This window comes from Amphiprion ocellaris, chromosome 4 (assembly GCF_022539595.1).
Source record: "Amphiprion ocellaris isolate individual 3 ecotype Okinawa chromosome 4, ASM2253959v1, whole genome shotgun sequence".
NCBI classification, from domain to species: domain Eukaryota; kingdom Metazoa; phylum Chordata; class Actinopteri; family Pomacentridae; genus Amphiprion; species Amphiprion ocellaris.
The window spans coordinates 7,686,506-7,701,680 of record NC_072769.1 but is presented as its reverse complement, the minus strand read 5'-3'; the positions used below and the strand labels follow the sequence as shown (position 1 = coordinate 7,701,680).

The 15,175-nt window shown below is 38.1% G+C and overlaps 2 protein-coding genes across 3 annotated transcripts in view; one reads left to right on the top strand and one right to left on the bottom strand.

Annotated features, from left to right (window-relative positions):
* The first annotated feature begins 6,915 nt into the window (after positions 1 to 6,915).
* tmed1b (transmembrane p24 trafficking protein 1b) lies at positions 6,916 to 13,657 on the top strand. Its single transcript, XM_023272365.3, has 5 exons — positions 6,916 to 7,194; positions 9,310 to 9,407; positions 9,507 to 9,696; positions 12,346 to 12,513; positions 12,615 to 13,657. The coding sequence occupies exons 1-5, from the start codon at positions 6,943 to 6,945 to the stop codon at positions 12,663 to 12,665; spliced, it is 759 nt and encodes a 252-aa protein (XP_023128133.2). The 5' UTR covers positions 6,916 to 6,942; the 3' UTR covers positions 12,666 to 13,657.
* Positions 10,717 to 15,175, bottom strand: part of LOC111569894 (dynamin-2-like) — a 27,943-nt gene continuing 23,484 nt past the window's right edge. The window contains exons 20-21 of one of the 2 annotated variants that reach the window (XR_008601427.1): positions 11,042 to 15,077; positions 10,717 to 11,011 (exon numbers count right to left, since the gene is read on the bottom strand). Coding sequence is in view for 1 of the 2 variants with exons in the window: in XM_035949074.2 (XP_035804967.1) it covers positions 15,038 to 15,077 (40 nt within the window). In the remaining variant the exon portion in view is untranslated. Of the gene's footprint in view, positions 15,078 to 15,175 lie in introns of both variants that reach the window. The other variant, XM_035949074.2, reaches the window with a different exon arrangement.

The window sequence follows — 15,175 nt, the reverse complement described above, 5'->3', positions numbered from 1 at the left end:
TGCTGCGACTCTGTACTGTTTTTATAAACACACCATAATTATGGATCAAAAACAACAGCTGTGCTTGAATTAGACAATATTTCCTTATGAAATAATCACTCAGAGGGAAAGTTAAAAGCGATGCAAAGTCCGGGTCTCACTCAAACATTTATGTCTAAGTCGGCTGCTGTACTGCTTTCCTCCATGTTGTCAAATACAGATGCTGAGAGAGTCTTCTTCCTGAAAATAGTGAGGTCAGCTGCCACTCAACTATATTTAAAGCTACAGGCACTGTTCAGAATGGGAATAAAACTGGTCATAGTGAAATTAACCATATTTGCAACACCTTAAGTTGAAAAACTAAAAGACATTTTCTGGGAACATGGGAGACTTTGATTAATTTGCTGTAAAGGGACACAATATGGAACCTTTTATCTTGAGGGATGTAAAATCGACTAGTCTTAGTTATGTTCAGAGTGTAGTTAGGGGACCTACTCATACATCTATCCTCACAGCCAGGTTATTAAAGACTAGAGATTATAGTGGAAGTGATGATGAAGGTAGTAGTAAGAGAAAGTATCTTAAATTGTATTATTTTTACCATGATATTTGTGTATTTGATATCAATAAATATAATATGAAGAGGGCGGCTTAGAATACCTGTAACAAATTTTCCACTGGATTAACATTTATTCATCATGTTTAATATTGGGAATGTACAGTAAGTGGTGAGTAAGTGGTTAGCAAGTACTTGCAATGACTAATTAAGTGGTTTGCATCATAACCTCACATGAATACCAAACTGGTGTAGCAGCTAGCAAGAATTTTTTTAGAGAGAAAAAAAAAAACATCAGTTGAAGAGAAGGTTCACCACATTAAACAGCAAAGTCCGGAAGATAACAAATAAGATAATGTCAAAAGCAGACATTAATCATGTCTAGGGGGAAAAATGAGAGTTAGGTGTGAACCTATAGTTGGCTGCCATATTCACATATCACTTTTATTAAATGAGTTTTTCACTAATAATGTCCTGTGAAAACACACCAATTCATTTTCTGGGGAAGTCATGCATGTTATTCAATGAAAGTGTGAACATAATGCAAAAAATAAAATAAAATGCTATGAATACATCCTTTACAAATAATTTAATCAGGTTGCAGGTGGCTCAAACACGTATGCCAGTCATTGTTTATATCAACAAGATGTTATAGAAGCATTAATACATTTGAAAGTGATCCAAATACATTCAATTCATTTTAAATACCAGAAATGGAAAGACTAATGTGCCTTTTGCAAACTGTACATTTACCATTTAATCAGTGGTTTACATTCTGGCATGTTAAATCTATTACATTTCTCATAGATCACTTTATTCTTGTGGTACATATATTTGTGGCAAATCTATCCTACATACACAATGTTTACTTTTGTGTGGTTTTGAAATGTCATACCACTGAAAATTTTCCAGAACCACAGAAAATTTCCAGCGAAAGACACCAAATGACTTCTGCTTAGTTTTAAATGCCATAAAAAGTCTCTTGGAAGTGCTAGTATTTTATTAAAACTCAAACATGCTTTTTTTTTAAATTTTTAACCATGGATTAGAGGGGACTTCAAGGGGCTGTCTCAGATTTACATAGGTGTGAAATTACAGCTTTATCAAGCAGCTGGCTGTGTAAAATTAACTAAAAAATATAATTTATTTTTTGATTAGATAGATAGCTCAACAGACTCTGTTGTAATGATGGCTGAATTAACATTCAAATAGCTTTGAACATATTAATTCTTTTTTACTGTGCACTTTAGGTGGCTAAATTAACAACTGAATTCACTGTTTCATGTTCTGTTACTGTCAAGATACCATATAGTTTGTTTCTCCTGCCAGGACTAATATTGTTCTCTCATTTTAATAAGTTCTGCTTTGATTTAAAATGGCAACAAACGTCAATAGCCAAAATCCCCAAATGACACGTTCACATAGCTCATATTGCCATACTGAACAGCCCCAAACTCCCAAATAACGACAGTACATAAGTAGTAGATGTAGACAAGTGGAAAAATCCAAACTGTTTAAAAAGGTGAGTCATGAAATGTTTGGCATTTTTGCGTAAAAATATATTCAAATGTTTGCTTATCAAACTAGTTGGTAGTTATTTTCTGTCCTTCAACCACTTGATGTAGATGCAACATTTGATCCTAGTGGTTAAAGTGAGATGATGCAGAAACAAACCAAGTTATTGTAATTGAAATATATAAAAATCAACTGCAAACCAAAAAGACATACATACAAACATATATCTGGTCATTGTGGCCAAATAGCTCAATTCTTGTTTCATCTGACCATATAACTTTCCTCCGGAAGCCCTTTTTGTTGTCCCTGTGATCAGTCAAGCCTTAAGGTGCCATTTCTGGAGAAAGGACTTTCTTCTTTCATGGCTTATGGTGATGACTGTGGATACTGATACCTGTGTTCCAGCATCTTTTAATTCACTGTGGACCTGCTTTTTGGTGATTCTTGGTTGACTTGTGTCCATCCTGAGCAATCATCTCTTAGCAGCATCTCTTGGCTAAGTCTCATGAGTGTATCAAACGGGCCCACTTTAAAGTGGATTAGAGGAGTCAGCAGCTGTAGTCAATCACAACCACTCACAAGGAGTTAGGCTATGCCACTAAGAAAATTTATTTTACACAACTATCTATGTCATCAAAAATATCTCACTTCTCCATTTCAGGTTTTTGTTTTTGTTGTCAGCTCCAACTGATACCTGGTAATGATTCTTTACTGACTCGTGCTTCTTACTGGCTCCATTCAATCCAATTATCACCTATTTTCTATTATTTATATGCTGCCTCCAATTCCTATTTTGCACACGCCCTATTTGTCCTTCACAAAATTTGCCACATATTTCTTCATATTTCCTTTTTATATTGAAATATGTATATTGCAATAAAAATGAGGATGTTTCTGTATCTCTGAAACAAAGATTTGTCAAGTATGTGGTTTGTACAACTAGTACGATGGAAACAAGTGGGTGCATCACAAACTTTATCCTATTTTTAGAGATTGACTGGACCAGAAAATTAATCATTTTTCTCAGTTATTAGTTTCATATTGGCCTGATCTGAATCTGCGGTGGTGACACTATACAGTACTTGAAGAAAACAAGGGAGAGGACTGCAACCGTAAGAACAAATAACATTAGTGATAAATCCATTCATAGTTTCAGAAACCCATGACAGCATGCAGAATCAGACCTGAGCTGATCACAAATTACTGTTCTCACAACTGTTAGTTACACCTATGTTTTGACACATCACTTTAGAAAAAGCACACGTGAACATAAGAAAATTAATGATAGCTGAATTCCATTGTGCTACTTCAGTTGCTGACTCAGTGTCTCATTACAATTTAATTATAGTATTGAAAAGAATAAATGCTTTTAGTAAAGTAGAGTAAGCAGAAAAGATTTTAGACACAGCTTAGGACAACATACCAGAAAGGGAACCGGGGAATAAGAGCATTTGCTGTACAGACTAGAAATCAGTTAACCAGGCCTGCAAATGTAGCTGTACTGTCACATGTAGTGTCATTCTGTTTCGTGCAGTCCCATTAGAGAAACTGCCACAGAAGGGCAGACCCAGCTGCAAGTAATAAAGTTAATGATGATCAAGTTTTAGTCAGCGACCAGGCATCTGCAGTAACAGTGAGTATTGCCACAGCTTCCAAATCAGCCCACCTCCAGCAAACTTTCTCATTATCAGAGCTGCAGCTGTGAAAATGGTCCTCTGCAGAAAATTAAAACAGTGTCCCCAGTTAATTAATTTTGTTTCTCATTTTTCATACTACAGCTTTCACTGATTGTGTTTATGGAACCTGGAAATAGCTTAACCCAGTTATGGTTAAATTATAAATTAATTACATTTTGTCCCAGTTATGACTGCCACTGTGCATACTGAGGTCAGGATTGCAATATGATTTGTGAATATTAATGTAAGGAGCACTGTACATTTTTCACTATTCCATTATAACAGCTACACTGGTGCTTGAAAGTTTGCAAACCCTTTGACAGTTTTATACATTCCTACAAAAATATGACCCAAAATATTGTCAGATTTTCATATAAGTCCTAAAAGTAGATAAAGAGAACACAATTACACAAATGAAACTAAAATATTACCCTTGGTCACTTATTAAGAAAAAATTATCCAGTATTACATATCTGTCAGACACAGAAACGTGCAAACATTTGCTTTCAGTATCTGCCCTTGAGTGATGCCCTTGTGCAGCAATAACTGCTGCTAAATGTTCCGGAAAGTGTTGATCAGTGCTGCACATAAGGAGGAAATTTTTCTCCTTTATTTCTACAAACATATGCATTGAATATATATATATATATATATATATATATATATATATATATATATATATATATATATATGTGTGTGTGTGTGTGTGTGTGTGTGCGTGTGTGTGTGTGTGTGTGTATGGTAAAAAAAGAGAAGAAAAAAATAGTCTGGTAGATTTATTTAAATTTTGAAAGATAAAAATAGACATGTTAGTTAGTCTGACCGTCTTACCCAGGTTTATCCTGTATAAAGAGCACACTGTAGCGTTTACTCTTCCTCTCGGTGAGGACCGGATCCCTGCAGTGATTGGAGGAAGATTGCTACTCTTCGTCCTCTGATTGGTCGGCACCGGTGCCCTCGCTCGGGCGCCTCCAGCCAATCACAACGTCGTAAACTTTGTTGGATTAGTGTTCTTCAAAAAAACAAAGTGGCTGACATGCACTTTTGACACTAACATTAATATATTATTTGGTACTTTTCTCAAATAAATGATCAAGTATAATGTTTATCTCATTTTGTTGAATTGCATTGTTTTTTTTTATCTACATATAGGACTAATGATGTTTCAAGTCATATTGATTCAAAAATAGATTGAAACAAATTTCCAAACCTCTGTATATGAATTCATTAGTTTGTGCTCTGCAGGTACAGTGTGTTTGTTTGGACTCAAGATTTCAGTGTCTGGGAAATTATGGGCACAGTTAAAAATGCTTTAATTATTTTGACCAGTCATTCTTGACTTTGGGGCTGCACAGTGACTTGGTGGTTAGCACCTTCACCTCGTAATCTACAATGTAAATAGTTATGAAAATAACTCCTGACATTCTCTGGATGAGCTTCATGAGGTAGTCACCTGAAGTGGTTTTCCAACAGTCTTGAAGGAGTTCCCAGAGATGCTGAGCACTTGTCGGCCCTTTTGCCTTCACTCTGTGGTCCATCTCATCCCAAACCATCTGGATTGGGTTTAGGTCAGGTGACTGTGGAGGCCAGGTCATCTGATGCAGCACTCCATGACTCTCCTTCTTGGTCAAACAGTCCTTACACAGCCTGGAGGTGTGTTTGAGGTCATTGTCCTGTTGAAAAATAAATGATGGTCCAACTAAACAACAACCAGATAGATGGCATGTCACTGCAGGATGCTGTGGTAGCCATGTTGGTTCAGGGTGCCTTCAATTTGGAATAAATCCCCAACAGTGTCACCAGCAAAGCACCCCCACACCATCACATCTCCTTCTCCATGCTTCACAGTGGGACCCATGGTGAAGAGACCATCCACTCACCTTTACTGCATCGCACACAGACACGGCAGGTGGAACCAAAGATCTGAAATTTGGACTCATCAGACCAAAGCACAGATTTCCACTGGTCTGATGTCCATTCTTTGTGTTTCTTGGACCAAACAAATCTCTTCTGCTTGTTGCTTTACTTTAGTAGTGGTTTCTCAGCAGCTATTTGACCATAAAGGCCTGATTGGTTCAGTCTCCTCTGAACAGTTGATGTAGAGATGTATCTGCTATTAGAACTCTGTGGCATTTATCTGGGCTCTAATCTGAGATGCTGCTAATTTGCCATTTCTGAGGCTGGAGACTCGGATGAACTTATCCTCAGCAGCAGAGGAGACTCTTGGTCTTCCTTTCCTGGGGCGGTCCTCATGTGAGCCAGTTTTGTCGTAGCGCTTGATGGTTTTTGCAACTGTACTTGGGGATACATTCAAAGTTTTTGCAATTTTCTGGACTGACTGACCTTCAGTTCCTAAAGTAATGATGGACTGTCGTTTCTTTTGGTTCTTGCCATAATATGGATTCTAACAGTTGTCAGATATGACTGTCAACTGTGTACCAACCTGACTTCTGCACAACACAACTGATGGTCCCAAACCCATTAAGAAGGCAAGAAATTCCACAAATGAACCTTGACAAGGCACAGCTGTGAAGTGAAAAACATTTCAGGAGACTACCTCATGAAGCTCACTGAGAGAAGGCCAAGGGTTTGCAAAGCTGTCATCAAAGCAAAGGGTGGCTACTTTGAGGAATCTAAAATATAAAACATATTTAGAGTTATTTCACAGTTGTTTGCTTGCTACATAATTCCATATATCTTGCTTCAGAAATGTAGAAATGCACAAGGGTTTTCTAATCATCAATTAGCCTTTCAACACCATTAGCTAACACAATGTACCATTAGAACACAGGAGTGATGGTTGCTGGAAATGTTTCTCTGCACCACTATGTAGATATTCCATTAAAAATCAGCTGCTTTCCAGCTATAATAGTCATTAATCACATTAACAATGTCTAGGCTATATATATATATGTGTGTGTGTGTGTGTGTGTGTGTGTGTGGTAAAAAAAAAGAGAAGAAAAAAATAGTCTGGTAGATTTATTTAAATTTTGAAAGATAAAAATAGACATGTTAGTTAGTCTGACCGTCTTACCCAGGTTTACCCTGTATAAAGAGCACACTGTAGCATTTACTCTTCCTCTCGGTGAGGACCGGATCCCTGCAGTGATTGGAGGAAGATTGCTACTCTTCGTCCTCTGATTGGTTGGCAGCGGTGCCCTCGCTCGGGCGCCTCCAGCCAATCACAATGTCGTAAAGTTCTGCTGCGGAAGAGGGATGCAGGGGAGATGGCAGAACTTAGATAGCCCCGTGTTGGAAAATATTTTCGCCATGGATATTTTCCGGGGGAAACCCAGGAACAGAGGTCGGTTGCTGGTTTTTGCGGTTGTGTTTCTGGTGTGTGTCGACTCTGTGCGCAGTTTCGGGCAGAACCAAGACAGCGAGTTCACGTTCCTGCTGCCTGCTGGAAGATCCGAGTGTTTCTTCCAATCAGCAATAAAGAATGGCACGATGGAGGTCGAATATCAGGTAACTGTTGTGTGCTCAGCTGACACAATCACTCAGTGTCTTCACAGCTGATTGTCTCCTACAGGGCATAATGAGCCGTTATATTTACGAGCTATTTACGAGCCCTTATTTCCTTTAGCTAACGTTAGCTGACATGCTGGTGGTGTGTGCATATTTTGACAAGCTAGAATTTCACTATATCTCTTAGCAAATGACAGCTTGCATTCCTTCATTAACCAAATAATTAGGACGTTAACGTGACCAGCAAGATGTAATAATAGTTTTCTGTAAACTTAGATCACATTTTCCAGAAAATCAGCGTTTAAAATCCATAAAGTCAATTATTTAATCTACCATCAGTTGTGCAAGATTTTAACATAAGTGCATACCCAAAATAACCATTTATCCATTTCTTCCATTTATTTGGTGTTGATTTGCCGTGAAAGCAGCCTAGGCAGGGCATTCACACACATTGCTTTCCCTAATAATGTCCTCCAGCTCTTCCTGGGGCAGTCCAAAGGTGTTCACAGGCCAGATGAGTGATGTAATCCCTCCAGCAAGTCCTGGGTCTACCCTTAGTCTCCTCCTGAAAAACCTTCTAACGAACACACTCCAGAGGCACCTTAATTTGACACCCAAATCACCTTAGCTGACTCCTTACGACTTGAAGGAAGCACGACTCTACTCTGACCTTCCTTCAGATGTCTGAGCGCCTTATCCTACTTTTAAGGCTGAGCTTAGCCACCCTACTGAGGAAACTCATTCGACCACTTGTATCTGCGAGCTGAATCTTTTGGTCAGAACCAAGAGCTCCTGACCATAGAGAAGGATTAGATTGACTGGTAAATTGTGAGCTTTGCCTTCCGGTTCAGCTTTTTTTTAAACCAGGAAAGTCCAGCATAACGCCCACAGTACTGCCGATGTTGACCCCAGTCCATCTTTCCATTTCATACTCTATTTTTCTCATTACTCCTGAACAAGATCCTGAAAAACATAAACTCCCAGATGGAGAGGACCATGGCTGCAGACTCCCATTCCGGCCGCTTCACACGTAGCTGCTAAATGCTTTGGTACACGAGCTGATGAAATGGACAGAAACACATCATCCGCAAAAAGCAGCAACGTGACTCTGCGGTTGTCAAACCGGACACCCATCCACAAATATTACAAACCAGTTCAGAGAAATGGGGCTAAACTGGGGTAACACCCTCCAAGAATATATTTGCTTTTGTGTCTAGAATACGAACACAGCTCTGACTTTGGTTGTGCAAGGATCAGATGGCTTGTAATGACAGCACAGCATACCATCAAGATTGCCATTAGTTTGAACAAAAAAAAAAACTACTTTTTTGTACTATGAGAAAATGTAGTAGAAGGAATTTTGATGCTGCCACCACCATGCTTGACATTAGGTATAGTTTTCTTGGCATTCACACTTCACTCAGGAAAGTAACAAAATCTTGGACAGTAAATGAGATAACACGCTACACACAGCTGCTTTGTAAGTCCGTATAACCACTAAGTAAACAATAGGTTGTATGATGATTTCAGATCCTGGTGCTACTGTGTCTGGTTTTTCACGCCTGAAGTGAGGTCCTGGTCCTGGCTAACCCAGAGAAAAATGAAAGGGGGAGAAACAGGAGCACAAAATCAAGCATCAAACTCCAGCAACAAATACTCATTTTCAAATCAACCATCTTAATTGAAAGATTCCAGATTGTAGTGTTACATACAAGTCATTTTAAGACAGAATGGGATCTTTTTTTTAAGGAACTTTTTATATATGTGACTTTTATACCCAGAAATGAGTTTTTAGAGGTTTAATCTTTAATCTTAATTAAACTAGAGATGGATTTAACATGTAAGTTTAAACAAACTATACAGCAAGTCCTGTAATGTGAAGTCCTGCTTGTCAGCAGTTTGTTTGTTTAGTGGGAGAGTCTCAATCTAAGAGACTCCTGTGCTCTCTCTTGAAAGGCACATATAATCTCTGTTGAAAACGTTTACCTCAGTGTGTCCTGGTGACCTAGTAGTTTAGATTCAGACTATATACTGCAACATCCTTGATGCTATTTTAGTCTTTTGAAAATCAACATGTTGCTTACTGTGTATGTGAATTTGTGTGTGTGCTTCCAGGTGATAGCAGGTGCTGGTATGGATGTAGACTTCACCATCATCTCCCCTAAAGGCGTCCAGCTCATCTACGAGTCTCGACGCTCTGATGGAGTCCACGTGTAAGTGACCCGAGGCCTTGATCATAATTCATGTTACTGACCCTCCAGAGTTTTGCCCTGTTTGTTTGTCGTTGATCTTTTTACTTTTTGTTATTTCAGGGTGGAACCCACAGAGGAGGGAGATTATGAAATCTGCTTTGACAACAGCTTCAGTCGCTTCTCTGAGAAGATGGTGTTTTTTGAGATCATCATCGAAGGTCAAGGAGGAGATGTGGGAGGAGATGATGAGTGGGCAGGTTTAGAGGAGCCTGATGGAAGCCTTCTTGAATACAAGCTGGAAGACATCCGGGTGAGATGCATGTTTTGGGTTTAATTCAATTCAGTTTTATTTATATAGCACCAGTTATAATTCAGATTGTCTCAAGACGCTTCGCAGAATCCAAATGGCCTGAAATTTAGAAATTGATAGCATAGAAGGAAAGCTATTTCACTGTGTTTTTTGACCCTTTTATTGTCCCATACTGTGATCCCATTCACCAAATTACTGAAAGTCTTGCATGTCCCCAGAATGTGTCTTTCAATTTTTCAGCTCTCTCTGCTAAGATGTTATGTCACCATGACGGTATGACCCATAGTTTTAGCTACTTGTGCTTCACTCCTGCTTTCTCTGCTCACATACACTACATTTTAATACAGTCGAATTCCCAATAAAGCTGTTCTCATTTAGATGACATTACATATTTCTATTTCTGTTGTTACACCACAGAGCAAGTATAAAGAATTAACTGAAATGCAGCCCATTGGGACACCATGTTAACCAGCAGTTACTTCAGAGCTGTTTCAAAGTTGCTTCTCTGCATGGCTAAATTACTGATATTCTAATCACAATGTTGGCTGACAGACTCACCATACATATAATTTGAAAACTGCTATGCTCTGAACTTGGCAATATTTCCATCAAAAAGAGTTAGACATGATAGAAATTCCAAACTGAGTTTAGGTTGCACTTATGCACAACAGGTGACATGAAAACACAGTAACCCACCCAGTCCCTATTTAAATCAGTCTTAAAGTTTCCACCATTTCTAAGTGTCTCACAGAGCTGTGACCTGCAGGCATACGATCTAAGCTAATGGTAAAATTAGCCACATGAGGCACAAAGCGCTAATGCTAAAGATTTTTCTATTGTTATGGTGACATTGCAATGAAAAATAAAAGTAATCCACTGGATCATCAGTTCCTCACATGAGTACACGAAGACCGTTGTGTTCACTCTTGCAGCTAACAGCGGAACATTTACTCTGCTAATAGATGAGCAGTTTAGACTTAGTAGAAGCAGTTTTAGAAAGAAATGGCAGAAGTAAACATCTTCACATCTTAACAGCTTTTATTTTACATCTTCCAAGTTTACATCAACCACAAAACGCAGTAGAAATGGACTTTCACTAAATGGAACCTTTAAAGCTAGAGCCTGCAGCATTATAGAAACCAGCAACAGTAAATAGAAGTCTGAAAAGAAACAAATCAAAAAATAAATATCCCACTGCCTCCCTTTAGGTCTCCGTTCAAAGCCACTCCTCCAAAACAAATGAACATGCGCTGTGTGAGTACTGTTGAAGAACTAATGCATGAGTCATAGGAGCTTCAGTAAAAATCAACTGGACCTCTCTTGTAGGTTTTTGAAGTTGTTTCACCTCTCATCCAAGAGGCTTCTTCAGTTCTAACTGACTAATGGGAAATACCAGAATATGTAGTCACTCCTGGTCACATGGCTAATGACCCATTAACAACATGGTACATGAGAGGGAACTTTAGGAGGAAGAGGAGTGCTGTGCACCAAAATTACCTCATGTCTAAAAACACACAAATAGGCTATATCACAACATTTGCAAAACGTTCTATTCAAAGCCAGTGTAGACTAATATAGAAGATGAATACAACACTTGCTCACAACCAGGCTACAACACAGAATGGTGACAAACATATACAGATACGTATAAACTAATAAAACCAGAAAATTGAGACCCTAAAAATGCAGAAATACAAATCGATACGATCATCCAGCATGAGTAACAGTGCAAGATTTTGTAGATTTTGTACTCCTAATGAATTCACAGGCAGATTACAGACATGAAGACCATCCATACCAGATGCAATGACCGGACAAGATTTTAACAGGCATGTGACTGCCACAGATATTTTTTTTTTTTATTTAATTATTTTTTTTTTTTTTTTAAATAACAGCACACTCTGTTAATTGATTGCTGTTAGGATATTAAGATGCTTTTAACGATTCTGGAATACATTGCATACTCTACCTGTAATAAGCCTGTATTGTCAGCATTAACATGTCTAAACAATCTCCATTGTAGGCATGAACAAAGGCACCTGTTGTCAGAAGTACTAACTAGAGTGTATTAGTACACAACTGAAAATATTTCCCAACAAGTTCACTAACTCTTGTATGACAAGTGTTGTAGCATTGTTTTCAAAAAGGGAAATTACATGTGTGGCCCATTTTTGTGTGTCCTTTGTCGGAACAAAATGAGCTTCAGGTTATGAACCACAGACACACTGGGGAAGTGGGAAAGACAGACTAACACACTGTTGGTTGTGTTCTCTTCTCAGGATTTGCTGACAGTCAGGAAAATGCAAATTTACGTCAATCATAACCTTTAGCTAATATTGTCTACTGGAAATCTGTTAACTACTGACACCTGATGGAAACAGTAACTCTATAGAGCAGACTAAATTAACTAAACCACAGTAATGGTTGCATGACGCAATATTATAGTCAGAAAATCAAAAACGGCACAGAAAACTCACTTCTTGTAAATTGTGTGAAGCAATATACAGCTGTCATTACTTAAACTCTACTCAACAGGAAATATTTGTGCACTCAAAATATGGGCATAATCTTGTTTCTTCTGTCTCTTTCCCTGATTCATACCCCTAAATCTTTGCTCCCTGTTTCTACCCCTATGTTCAACCCCCTCAGGAGTCCATGGACTCTCTGCACAGACGTTTGGAGCGCAGTCGGCAGATGCAGACGGTGTTGCGAGCTTTTGAGGCACGAGACCGAAACCTTCTGGAGGATAACCTCTGGAGAGTTTCCTTCTGGTCGTGCGCCAGTGTGCTGGTGATGCTGTGTGTGGCCCTCACGCAGGTAAATAGGTTCCTAACACCACTCAAAGAATTTACTCCTTATTTTAGTCTGTCACAGCATTTAAAATGCAGTCACTGATATATTGTTGTCTTTCTTCTCAGGTCTACACTGTCCGCAGACTGTTTGACGATAAGCGGCGAGTCTGCACATAGAAGCATTATTTTACATTCACACGAGACAGACTGGGAAGCAGAACAGTCCATCACGAAGACGTTTTGCTGGTTACCCATTCGAATTGTGCTCCGTTATTGTTCATTTATTCTTCACGAACACCAGCAGTCAACAGACATTCAAAAGGTATTCAGTTTCTAAAAATTCTGGATCAGATCAGTTTGGGAGCAATAATTATCATATCATATGATCATAAAGGGTAACCAGATATGTAAGAGACTGAGAAAGTTGTTGTTTTCATTTCATGCAGTGCCTTTAATGTCAAAATCTCACCACAAGGCAATGAGGAACTGTTTTCGTGAAACTGCTGACCTACACTTTTGAAAGTGGTTAAAGGTGTTGGGGAAATTTTGGCTAAAGGTAACTTTGCCATCGGTAAAGGTGACCGGTCAGTTAAATGACACTCCTATTCTGCTGGTTTACAGACGATAACTATGTGCAATAGTGGTGTTGGAATATTTGTTCTCGTACTCCTGACAGTGTAAGATCCTGCCATTATATTGGTGATTTAAAGTGTGATCAGTCCAAGTGTTTCCTTGGTTACAGCCTTATGGATGGAGAGGTTTTTTTTGAGAGGTTACTGATTTCTTTTTTCCAGTACCAGTCAATGCAAATATGAATGCAGAATGAGAAAGCGGGATGATTTCTAGTGTAGTAGCCAATAATGTACATGTGACAGTTCATTTCCAGATAAATGTGCAGTTTGTACGTGAATGTCAGTTCAGGTATATATGAGGATAATCCAGTGTGAACATGCTGATAGTTTGGTGTGTGTTTCTGGCCTCTATCCTTTCCTTTTAAACGATCAAACATGCTGTTTTATTCTGATGTGTGTTCATGTGTCAATAGAATTGATTTTACTCAGACATTTTTTTTTACTAAGAAAAGACATTTGTTGCATATTCTGTAACATAATTAAAAATCAGGTTTTCATGGGAGGCATTGATCATAATAAATGCATTTTTACACAGGGGCTTCTTTGATGTTAGTTGTCTTTGCAGAATAAAAAACTACAGAAGTTTACCTTCTAAAGAATGTGGTGATTCATTCCAGTCAAATTTTATCAATAAAACAAAATTCCAACGCAAAGCTTTGTCCTGAAAAGCAGTTTTCTGCTTTCCTCTTTATGTGCTTTGAAAATAAAAGCATTTCTTCTAGTGCATGAAACTTTAATACACTTAAAAGGAAAGTTTAATATTCAGGAAACCATACTTATTCAGTATTTTTGTATATTTTAGATATATTTACATGGCATAAGAATTTTCCTTGCACCACAGAAACTAATAAGAGATCCACACGTGCAGACACACAACTTCTTTGCTATTGTATGAGCTCCTGCTTATGTCTGACCTTACAAACATTTGCAGAACAGCTTCGACAGTAAGATGGCGGTGGTACAAAAACTCACACCACTACCAAATAACATTTTATTATATTCTTTAGGAATAAGCCTGAATTATCTGCACTTACCTGTCTGTAGCATTACCTGATTTAACACTGAATTCATTGCAACAGCTCAGCAAAAGTTTGAGGACTTTCTTATTATGCAGTATAAACAGACAAGCTTATCAGATTTAAATTTACAGGGTGGGCCATAAGTTGCCATACATCAGAAAATATATGAAGTATATTTTGTTTATATTTCAGTTACCCTAGAAGATGCGTTTGACGAAAGAGCAACGGATATATGTGTTTTCAAAACAATGGTAATCATATAGAGCACATTATGTTAAAAAAAAAAACGGTTGTCCAACATAAAATGTTTATTTTTTCTGTGTATGGAAACTTATGGCCCACCTGTGTAGTTAATTTGTAGTGTCTTCAGATAAAAAAAAAGGAAGTAACTGGTGCCTTTATTTTTTAGTTCAGAAGGAAGATTGAAAAATATACTGTAATGTCTGTTCAATATATGAAGATTGTGCTTTTCAAAAGATGGTTTCTTGGTCTCATAATTTGGCATTAGCTGGTTATTTTATTCACTTAGTTTTCAGGTTTGACAGAAATATTTCAAGTGATAAACTATTTCAGTAGTATTTATAGAAAAATGTCAACGTTTTATATGTAATATATAATAAAAACCTGAAATAATAAGTCACTTTCATAACATACCTGTATGTACTGAGGTTTTTGTTTTTTTTTATTTCACTTATTTGCAACATACACAGAATGCCAGCTTTGGTCCAACTAGTGTCATAATCTATGCCCATGAATTCTGCATTAGCAGCTTCAGAAATGCACAAATGATACAGACAATAGATAGACCTGAACGTCTCGAGGACTCGACTCCTCTTGTTCCTGATGTCTGAACTGCTTTGTGGCTACAGAGTTCAAATCTGCAACTTGTGAGTTTCCCTCACCAGTGACTCGGACGAGAAGGGACTTGTGGCGGCCGCCTGTGTGAGAGGACCATGAGAAGATGTTAATATTTCCTATTATTTTGTGATTCTAAGAGCGTCAGGGAAAACACAGCTGAAAAGAAACAAAGGAGAGC